The sequence below is a fragment of the Sinocyclocheilus grahami genome, unplaced genomic scaffold, assembly GCF_001515645.1.
Source record: "Sinocyclocheilus grahami isolate Dianchi unplaced genomic scaffold, SAMN03320097.WGS_v1.1 scaffold203.1, whole genome shotgun sequence".
Lineage (NCBI taxonomy): Eukaryota > Metazoa > Chordata > Actinopteri > Cypriniformes > Cyprinidae > Sinocyclocheilus > Sinocyclocheilus grahami.
Window position 1 is genome coordinate 1,011,312 of NW_015505382.1, and position 12,159 is coordinate 1,023,470.

Here is a 12,159-nt window from a genome sequence, read left to right on the forward strand (position 1 = left end):
AGGCCTGTGTGTGTGTGCACGTGTTTGCATGGAACTGGAGAAGCAGATGCTCCACGTGTCTATGATGAATGGAAAGCTGTCTAGGTAGAGGGCTTGGGGTGGGCTATTGTGTGTCTCATTGACGAACTCTAGAGTTGGAGTTAGCTCACTCTTCAAACTGCAGTTAAATATGTTATTAATCATGTTGTTTATTCTCTATTTATTTTCAGTTGAATGACATTAATGGATGTTCAGTTTTTTACATTTTCTGTGCTGCAAGCTGGGAAAATCTAGATTTAAAATACACTACCGTTCAAAATATTTTTTTTTGACACTCTCTTATTGTATGCTCACACAGGCTATATTTATCTGATCAAAAATACAGTAAAAACAATAGTATTGTAAAATATTACTACCATTTAAAATAACTGTTTTCTATTGAAATGTATTTTCATAATATATATATATATATATATATATAAATTACATAAATTATACTTTATTCCTGAATTTTCAGCTTTCTCAGTCATAACTCCAGTCTTCAGTCTCACATCATCATTCAGAAATCATTCTAATATGCTGATTTTGTGCTCAAGAAACATGGCTTATTATTTTCAATGTTGAAAACATTTGTGTTGCTTAACATTTTTGTGGAAACTGTGGTCCATTTTCTCCCTTTTTTTTCTCTGATGAATTGAACGTTCATAAGAACAGCATTTATTTGAAATGGAAATCTTTTATGAAATGATAAATTTACTGTCACTTTTGATCAATTTAATGAATCTTTGCTTAAGAAAATTCTTAATTTCTTTAAAAAAAATTCTTAATGACGCCAGTCTTTGAATGGTACAATGAGTTAAATAGAACCAGGAATATACTATACTCGAACTCAGAGCTAAAGGGTCTTGGGATATGTGAATGACTCTGTTCATTCATGAACAGAAATTCATTCATGATTTCTGTACAGTTAAAAGTTAAGTGGCACTCAGCATTTTGGTCTTTTGTGGATATGTAGTAAAGCTGAATGATATAGAATATTTATCTCAATATTTTCAATCCTTTTGACAATATTTGATGTGTATTTTTCAGTGATTATGTATGTTCTGCATGACTTGTAAATGTGATTTCCTCTTCCAGTTAGAGGAACCATATAAGATACAAAAACTGTTGTTGCTAAGCAGAAATGTTTAATGCAAAATTAAAAATTAAAAAAACAAACATAGTGAAACAGCCAGTACAGTCATTAGAAAACTTTACAGCTCAAATAGAAAGCTCATTGATATAACTACAATATTCATTATGCTGCTTAATTTTAAATAGATAACAAAACAATAAAGAATGCATTGTAAATGTAAGTTGTTATCTTGTGCTGTTAAATTCATTGTTCCACTCTGAATTAATTTTGTTGGTCTTTACCCAGCATGCATTACTGCTCATCATTACAGGTTACACTTCATTTATCTTCTGAACCAAACAGCAGATGGCAGGAGGTTATGAAACATGACTTTTCTAAAGATTTTTCTCCACACACACACACACACACACACACACACTTGATTAGTAAAACATTGTGACAGTGGTTGAGTTAGCAGATGGAGTAATTACAGGCTCCCTATTGCTCTGAACAACTCAGCGAAGAGGAAAAGAAGAACAAAAGTCTAACACTAAAAGAGACAAGAAGTAAAAAAGTTTAGTTTTTGAACAGAAGGAAAGGTTTAGGATGAGCAAATCCAGACGGCGTGGATTGGAGGCAGAGTTTCTCTCTATTAGTCACCCTTCACTCTTTCTTTCTCTCTCACTCCCCCACTCATTAGCTCTGCACTTCTCTTCCCACAAATGTTTCTCTCTTCACTTCGTCTTTGTGACGTGCGCGTGCGTATCAGCACTCGTCTGTTGACACGGTTGGTGAAGAGTCAGAGCGCTTGATGTGGGGTTGCTAGGCGACGACAGCATGTCTGTGTGATGTGTTGCGTTCCAGACTTCTCTCGAGCAGCGGGAGAGAAGAGCATGCTGGGATGGAGATTGAGAACACAGGGTCTCAACATGCAGTTATCACCTCAGGGCAAATATACAGCACTCCATAACCTTACACAAGTCAGGAATCACCACAGAGAAGATGGATCATAAGACAACAGGAAGAAGAAAGAGCGAGCTAGAGGTCAAATTAGTTGACTTGTTGACCACCAATCTGAAAAATGAAAACTACAGCTTTTAACTTAAAAATAGTATTTGGACTGTGAAGAGTTTTAAATGATTAAACACAATCTAATCAAATCACATACAATCAAATTAATTTAGGTGATAGAAAACCTTAGTTTGAAGTGAAACTATATTTTCCACATTTTCAGAGTAGAAATATTACATCAAATAATAAAATTAATTGCACCAGTTGTTATGCTTGTGTTATTTACTATCTTTAAATTAAATAGTGAATTTAACCGTGAATTTAACGGTAAAAGACTGTAAAAATCATACAGTAAAAACCTGTTAAATGGTTAACGGTAAATTCCCCTACTATATACAGGTGAAAAACTGTATTGACATTACATGTATTGGACATTATGGTAGTATACCGTTTTTGGAAGTGAAAAAGACCGTATAATTTACAGTGAATAACCATAAATTGACATTCCCATTTCAAAAGTAATATTGTTACTTCACTTATTACTTTCTGGCAACAGTAATTAGTTACATTACTAGTTACATTACTTTTTCTTCACGCCCCACAGAAGTTGTAACTGTGTATCTTCCACATCAAATTCTTCTAGAATGTTACTAACAACATATTTCTGCCTCATCATTTGACCAAAATCCACATTGGATCGCAGTCAGAAGTTATTACAAACACTCAATAGTCATTGATAGTGACATTCAAGTAGAAGTGTTGTATTAAACTTTACGGTATTTAACTGTACATTTAGGTTAAAACTGTTAAACCTAAAACTTGCTACCGTATTTTTTACGGTAAAATTCCGGCAACCACAGCTGCCGGTTTTTTACCATAAATTTTACTAATTTTTTTTACAGTGTACTGTCCTTCCTTATTATATATATAGTGGGCTGCTAGCTGGGTTCAGTCCTATCTTGATGACAGAAGCCAGAGAGTTGATATTAAGGGTATATTGTCTGGTCCTTTATCAATCAATTGTGGAGTTCCTCAAGGGAGTATTTTAGGTCCCTTATTTTTTCTCTTATATATAAATGATCTTAAAGCAGCGTGTTCAGAGGAACTTTTTCTTTATGCTGATGATGCAACAATTTTAGTATTTCATCAAGATAAAGGGGTCATGGAGAAAATAATGAGTTTGCAGTTACAAGAGATATCCAAATGGTTTCTAGAAAATAAACATTATCTACATATAGGTAAAACTGAAGTCATTCTAGAATGGAATTAAAGAAGGATGACTCTTTTTTTGGTTAAGATTAGTGTTGGGCTAGTTACTCAAAGAATGTAATATATTACTCATTACTAGTTAGTCATTTCAAAAGTAATATTGTTACTTCACTTATTACTTTCTGGCAACAGTAATTAGTTACATTACTAGTTACATTACTTTTTCTTCACGCCCCACAGAAGTTGTAACTGTGTATCTTCCACATAAAATTCTAGTGATTGATAGTGACATTCAAGTAGAAGTGTTGTATTAATCTCATTAATTGGCATGTGTACCTTGAAGCTAATTGTAATTTCTCCATTACCCATATACGATTATATTTCATTATGTATTTTATCAAATCACATAAGTTTGTAAAAAACTTTCATTTCCAAGAAGATTTTTAATTATAGTAATATAATGTACCACATGCTGATCAGAGGGATGTTGGTGGAATGTAATACCAGAGTAAAGTAAAGCCACAACTTACACAACAGTATTCAGATCATCTTTTTTCCTGACAAAATCAATATAATGCAATATTTCTATCTGCTGAATGTAAGCTTTTCCATATTTCAAGCTTGCCTGCTGCACTGGGGACATCACATGCATGTGCGAGTTGTGAAAATTCTGAAAATAAATCTAGTAATTATTTGATTGTTGGATTTTAAATCAGCGGGGTTGGGGCATCAAAAGTAACTAATCTGTTTTATGGATGGTAACTGTAATATTATTACTGAAATCTTATTAGTAATTAGTTACACTACTAGTTACTGCAAAAAGTAATATTATTACAGTAACTAAGTTACTAGTTACTGCCCAACACTGGTTAAGATTAATGACATAGCAATAGAGTAAAAAAAAAAAAGTAAATTTGGGTTGTTTAATAGATAATATATTAACAGGTGATGTTATGGCTAGAAAGGTATTTACGAAAACATGTTGTAAAATTAGGTTTTTATCGAGGCAAAGCCGACTTATTGGATGTTCATTCCTTAAAATTGTTTACAGGGGCCTTGATTCAACCCCATTTTGATTGTTACCTCTTTCTAGTGTAGTACTGTAGTTGTTTCCAGGGTATGAAAAGATAAATTGCAAAAGGCTTAAAACTAATTAGTTAGATTAATTTTTAGAATTCATCCTCAAACACATTTGTGTAGTGAATGTTTTAAGGATTTGGGTTTGTTAACTAAAACCTAAGAAGTAATTAGTTACACTACTAGTTACTGCAAAAAGTAATATTATTACAGTAACTAAGTTACTAGTTACTGCCCAACACTGGTTAAGATTAATGACATAGCAATAGAGTAAAAAAAAAAAAGTAAATTTGGGTTGTTTAATAGATAATATATTAACAGGTGATGTTATGGCTAGAAAGGTATTTACGAAAACATGTTGTAAAATTAGGTTTTTATCGAGGCAAAGCCGACTTATTGGATGTTCATTCCTTAAAATTGTTTACAGGGGCCTTGATTCAACCCCATTTTGATTGTTACCTCTTTCTAGTGTAGTACTGTAGTTGTTTCCAGGGTATGAAAAGATAAATTGCAAAAGGCTTAAAACTAATTAGTTAGATTAATTTTTAGAATTCATCCTCAAACACATTTGTGTAGTGAATGTTTTAAGGATTTGGGTTTGTTAACTAAAACCTAAGAGAGATTTTTTTATAATTGTGTATGACACATTATTATTATAATTATTATAATTTTCCAGGTTATTTAGAAATTTACTTTCATATGGTGAGACAACAACATTTTTTTTGTATGATACTAGGGGTAGGAATTTTAATATTTGTCCATGTAAGTTTAAAAGTTTGGTGGGGAAAAATATGTTTGCATGCAGTGCAAGTGCATTACCAGTGTCAATAAAGGGAATAAAAGACTTGGAGAATTTGTGATTCAGTTTTTTTTTTTTATTAATAATATTTGGTTAGGATATATTGTTTTTTATTTCTTCTGCATTTCTGTACATAGTCTCTATCCTTTATATTAACAGTGAGGAAATAAGCCAATGGCTTCATTGTGTTTTTTATCCTCTACAGTTTTTTTTAAAGTGAATGGGATGCTTGTTATTTTGTACAGTTTGTAAACTTGTCAAAAAAAAAAAAAAAGCCTGGCACACAATGCTTGGTAAGATAGCTCTGCAACAGTATTAAAAATGACAAGTTTTACGAGATTTTACAAGCAGGCTAAATACTCATTATACTGCTATAAGCTCATAGCCATGTGGTTTTGAAACACAGGGCAATTTGGGCTCTGTTTGATCATCCTGACCAGCCTTACATGGTAACATTGGCTCAAACAATGGTGTGAGTTTGGGGCAAGACTTGCTGTTTGCTGGCCCAAGGCAGATGGGGGAGTTTTTGTGCAATTCCTTTTGACGATGCTAGTGCTGAAGAAATTACACACTTTGCTCTTTAATTTCAGGCCCCAGGATGGTTGTGCTTCACTCTGTATGGGCATCATAACAGTTCTTCATGTTCTTCTGACTGTTATTACAGCAAATGATCTGAAGTGGTGTTATGAAGCCTGCTTTAAACTTCCTGTCTCAGTCTTTCAGTCTCCAGAGCTCTCAGCAGAAGCTCTGTTGTCTGTATCTCATGTCTTATCCTGAGGATGAACTTGCTTCAGCAGAAAGCGTCCACTGTGAACACACTTTGATGAATGCTCTAAGAGGTCTACAGATGAAATTAATGTTTCAGCATTGCATTCAGTCTCTTTCATCCTTCTGTGTCTCCTGCTTCTAGTTCTTCCAATCCTTTCCTCCTCTTCTCTGTGGTTTTCCCGTACCATCACCTTTCTCTGTCTGTGTGTTTGTACTGCATTTAACACCGGTTTCCGCTGCTTGTTTCCTAGGCCAGTCAGCTCGGTGTGTACAAAGCCTTTGTGGACAACTATAAAGTGGCAGTGGAGACAGCAGAGAAATGCGGCCAGGCCAACAACCAGTTTCAGAAGATCTCTGAGGTGAGCTCATCTACCCCCTACCGCCCGACACTATAGGCCTGATCATTACTGTCTGCAGTACATACTTCACTAATGAAGAGCTAATGTTTGAAATGGTCCAGAATTGTCCGTTGTTTAGTCATTGATCAGTATTAAATGTTCCCCAATGTAAATTAAAATCTGTGTCTAACATTTTGAATATAGATATGAAATGATGGAAAAAATAGATGACAGATTACTTTTAAATATGCAACTAAAACTGCCAGTAATTGGTGGCAAGTTACTGTCTTAGTGAGGCTTTGAATCAACCGATTTGTTCAAAATGGCTGATTGATTCAGGAACTAAATATGTGACTGTCTTTAAGAATGTGTCATTGAATCATTTACTCAACTGATTTGTTAAAAAATGTAGATTCATTTAGTAATGAAACCACAGTGTATTCCTAGGAGATGAAGATGGTTCTACTGTTAATTAGTTTATAGCTATTTTCGTTGACAAAATAGATCAAAACAGACAATATTTGCAATGTAAATAAGTCTAAAATAAGTAACTTACCGTAATATTAACTGTTGTATGAAATTGACATTATATGTGCAGTTGTGCAGATATTCAGGAAAATTGCTCCATACCTTAAATTTTGAGGGCATTTTTTATTAATTGTGGTGGCATCCCCATTAATTTACGAATTTGGCATTAAGAAAGCATGTTTTTGAATGCTAACTTTTTTAAAATAATTCATTCATTCATACATTCTATAATAAACATTGATTAAAGGTTGCAAAACATGATTTTTTTTAACAGCATCAAGCTCTTTAAAACATTCAGATATCCATTATATACATGTAGCACATCCATTACAATATTAGTGGTGTTTGTTTCGCTATTACTATTTCTCATACTTATTTGAACAAACCCCCAACTCGTAACTATTAAAATGCTCATATCTTGTTCTGCATCTGCGTCTTATTTTGATGCCTCAGACCTTGTTTGGCAGATGATTAAATGGGTAAAAATCTTACATTGGAACCACCCAGCCATATCTAAACCCCCCAATATATCATGGGGGGTGGACACTTTTGACCTTGCAACACCATAGCAACCACATAGCAATGGACTAAAACTTCTCAGGATATCTTAGAAACTGCATAGCAACACTATTGCAAGGCATTTACATCACTTAATGTAGATCTACAGTGGGGAAAATATTTATGTGATCCCCTGCTGATTTTGTAAGTTTGCCCACTTACAAAAAAATGAAGGGTCTGTAATTTTTATGGTAGGTTTTTTTTAACGTATAGAGACAGAATACCAACCAAAAAATCCAGAAAAAACATTATATAAAGGTTAGAAATTGATTTGCATTTCAGTGAGAGAAAAAAGTATTTGATCCCCAAGTAAAACATGACTTAGTACTTGGTGGAGAAACCCTTGTTGGCAAGCACAGAGGTAAGATGCTTTTTGTAGTTGGAAGCCTTCTCCATCACATTTCTCTTCATTATTCCATACAGGAAGTATTCACATTCTGCTGCCTGAGCCAGGCATGAGCTCTGTATGTGTGTGTGCTTGTGTCTGTGTATATTTATAGTGAGCATCTTCTCTGTTGACAGAATCTGAAAGTTAAAGGTCCTAAAGAATCCAAGGACTGCACCACATCCGCCACCATGGAGGGTAAGAGCGAATCTATTGATCAGTGATGTGTGTATGACATGCATGAGCGATCTGCATTTACAGAGCAGTAGAATGTGTGTTGTGTCGATTGATGGTTCATTTTATAGAGTGAATGGTTATGTTTGAATGAGTGAACTGCGAGCAGTGTCTCTTTAAGAATGAGTTCAGCTCTACATCTCCTTACTTGTGTATGCAGCATCCACAACTCAAATGTGTGTGAGTGTGAGGAAGAGTGCGTGCTTGCTCATTCTGAGTGTTTTGGAGAGCAGGAGAGCATGAGTCTCTCTCTCTCTCTCTCTCTCTCTCTCTCTCTCTCTCGATCTCTCTCTCTGTCTTGGTAGTGTTTGTGAGAGACGGATAAAAGGGGGTGCAGAATGAGAAGGAAGTAGTGAGAGAGCAGTCTGCAGGATCAGTGGAAGTTTGTCATGGAGGTTCTGCTGGTTCTCCGGCTGTGTTGTAACTGCACTTATGGTAACTATATCGCATTTTAATGCTTTGATAGTCTGGATGACTTTCAATTTGTGATTGTTGTGCGGATTGGTTTAAGAAATTATTTTGTGTCTGTGGTTTTGAACCATTCTAGAGCTTAGTTCTGCTGGTAAACAGGTTTGATCTCATTTCAGTGCAGTTGTCTGTAATTGTGCATGTCTGATATTTCAATGCAGTTGTAAGACCTCAAGCATAACAGCACTTATAAAACCGATAATTCTGATTCTGGCTTCTGATTGGTCATTATAGAATTACAGCCGTGCTAAAATATGCAATATAGTAACAACACTTTTACTTAGCTACTTGTGCACCATATATGGTCAGTTATTAATCTTAGATGATATGTCAGGGACTAAATTGTCAGATGGAGGATGACATGTAAGATATAAGCTTAAAATAATGTCTTATGAAAATGTATGTCTTCAATTTGTCATGTGTTGTTCCTGATAATTCCCTTTATCCGTGACTGTATTCATAACATTTTTCTCATAACTTATTACCTAAATATGCACAAGACAGAGCTCTGGCAAAGTGTTTGATGGATAGAAATGTGTAAAATCCATATGGAAACATTCGAATGGGTTTGAAACCATAATGAACAACTGGAACTGCCTGTCTAATTCTAATTGGTCAATTGATGTTTATGACAGAATGTGCTCAGCTGTGTCACGTCCCAAAAATAATTTGCATATCTATTTATAATAGGGTAATGTAGAGAAAAACGGTGTTAAAATTGCTTTATTTTTTTTCTTCATTTTATCCTATGTCTTTTGGTGTTGACAGACACACATCAATGAAGTCAGCATGTTCAAACTTTACAAGATGCAAATAAAAATGGAACTCAAACTAAAAACACATTCACTTGCAATGAGGAATGTTTGCACCGTCCACAGTGTGTTTTTGTGGTGTATTGAATTACTAAAATTCAACAGGCATTTAGACCAAAATTGTCATATTTCCTGTTTGGCCTCATTTTATTAATTTACCATTGTATGAAGCATGTACTAAATTGTTCTATAAATTTTGTTTATTTTGAAAGCATTTTTGTATACAGTTAGTATGATAAACAATTATGGTGTTGATTACCAGTATAAAAACTAGTTAGGCAGCACTGTAGTGACTGATATCAGACTGCCATCTGACTTTCAACATGTTGTTTTATGGACATGCATTCATGTGTATTTGTATGCATTTGCTCCTTTGAAGTTCCTCCTTCCACCCCAAGGTGACTGGAGGATTATCTTCCACAATGCACCAGATGATAGACAGATGATAGATGATAGACAGATAAAGGTAGACTTCAAAGTGCACAAGTGGCATAGACAGGAGAGAGGAATAACAATATAGAAAGATTGGAACAAGCACTGAAGAATTGATCCGTAATCTCCTGTGCACTTTCTCTCTCATGCCATCAGATTTTTAGCTACCAAATTATAGCCAATCAGATGTAATCAACCCCCTCAAGAGTTGAGCCAAGTCTGTGTCAGGGTGTAAATAAGGGATGAAATGGAGCAAATGAAACCTAAGAAAATGTCAGAAGTGTGACACTAAACGAATACACACTGTTGTAATCGGAAAGATTTGTGGCAACAAAAAATAGGTTTTGTTTTTGCTTTGCTTTTTGTTTTGTCTTATTTTATTGTTTTATTTATTTAATAATTTATTTTGAGACAGAGAGAATGTTTTGGAGAATGCAGCAAGTTTGCAATCCTTCTGATTAAGAAAATATAATGGCCATAATAGACAGTTAAAGATTGTTACACAGTTTTCCCCTGCAGTCAGCTAGCAGAGTCTAGCAGTAGAGTATGTCAGTATGAGCTAATGTCAACTCTCTTTCTGAGTCCATATATTAAGTTTGCTTATGCTTTACACACCTCTAATGTCTTCTGCCACTGAGCGAATCCTGCTTTGTCCAATCATATCACAGAGTACTGTATGTCCCATCCAACACCTGATCTCGGTTCTTCTCTGTCAGGCCCTAGCTGATGTGACAGAATTCCTCAAGCACTTTTTTTTATATTTAGCAAAGCATAAGAACTGACTAATATTTGTTGTGTGAGCATGACGGTGTCAGCCCACAGCAATTTTTGCAATATTTGTTTTCCTCTTCCAAAGCTAGTTAGACTCATAACAGTGACATTTAGATAAAATTATCTCCCAATGACACCCAACTCACAGTGCTTTGTAATCATATACATGGGGGTGGATTGAGAAAATATGGAAAATAGAAAGAAATTTTATAGTTAACAGTTTGAGATCTGACTCAGAAGCTAATCTAAAAGTATTTTCGGTTCCCTCATTTATGACAGTTGCGTATGAATTTAAACTGTATTTTTCGTTAAAGATATGGCCTCCATTCTGCTTGTTTTTACTTTAAACAGTGTATTTTAATGCATATAATACTGTAAGTGAGAATTATTGTCATTGCTGCCATTATGGAAAGTCCTTGCAATATGTATAAGTGTGTAATCTGTCATCTATTATAGACAGAGATTGAAAGTGACCCAATTTGATGATTAATCGCACAATGCTGTCCCACTTGACCTTGGCAACTGTCCCAATACAAAGACACAAATACAAAAACATACACACAGGTGTCTACAGTACCTACTGTAATCACTCCATCACCTGCTGCTCTATTTCTCTCATATTCTCGAATATGACTCTGGTCCTTTTCCTCTCAGTCCAGCAGGATGAATGTATGGGAAATCAGTAGTTCTATTGATCGAGAGGGGCTTATTCTGTGACTGACTGTGTGTGAAGGGCATCTTGAACTCAAATTAGTATGCAAGTGTCTGTGCTGAGATGTGCTTCAAGGTTGTGATTGGATGTCACAATCTAAAGCGACTGTCCTGGGCTGCATCTCTCAAAAGCATTGTTAGTCTGAGTAGCTCATAGAGAGCACTGGTGCCAATTCTTTTGGGAAATGAAGACCTGATTGGTTCCCTTTCAGATCCAGTCAGCTGAGATTGGTCAGGATTTGTGAGGTAGAATGAGCTAAAATCCACTGACTAGGAACTAGAATAGAAACTGCATAGCACCAATGCAATTAAAACACTTACAGTAAGCATTAATTTAGTGAAACTGTCATCACAACACACTTGCACCCACTTAACAAGACTGTAGCAACCACAAAGAACACTTTAGCGTCTGACTAACAAGCACCAGGACAATGACCCTGAACAGCATAACCACCTAGCAATGCCCTAGCAACGACCCTGAACACCATAATCCATAGTAAACACTAGGGATGTGCCGATACCAATAACCGATAATTCTTTATTTTTGAAAGCCGATAATCGATATGTTGGCCGATAAATCTATATCCAAATTTTTATATACTTTTTGAGAGCCTGATTACAAAAAAGGTCTCATCATTAAAAACCACATCCCGAACACTTCAACATAAGCAGCCTAGTTTGAACGGTGTACGTTTTAAAAATAAGTCGTCAAAAAAAGTCTTACAAATAAATAAAATAATGCATAAATAATGCAAACAAGTCATTGGACATCATTACACGTGTAAAGAATCAAAATGAATGTGCCACCAATAAAATGGAATAGCCTCTGCACAGACAATAATTAAATGATTTTAATTACTAAACCATATTTCTGATGAAAATAATAGAAAAATACAAGTGGTTGTTATTATTAATAATGTATCAATGCTTTTGAAAAAGTAACAAATTAATACCACTGTTTTAAA

The 12,159-nt window shown here is 34.8% G+C and overlaps 1 protein-coding gene across 1 annotated transcript in view; it reads left to right on the plus strand.

Annotated features, from left to right (window-relative positions):
• The window catches only part of LOC107595513 (active breakpoint cluster region-related protein-like), a gene marked incomplete at its 3' end in the record, with an annotated part of 211,039 nt that overhangs the window by 112,619 nt on the left and 86,261 nt on the right, over positions 1-12,159 (plus strand). The window contains exons 5-6 of the mRNA XM_016285937.1: positions 6,209-6,316; positions 7,904-7,964. Coding sequence (XP_016141423.1) covers positions 6,209-6,316; positions 7,904-7,964 — 169 coding nt within the window. The remainder of the gene's footprint in view (positions 1-6,208; positions 6,317-7,903; positions 7,965-12,159) is intronic.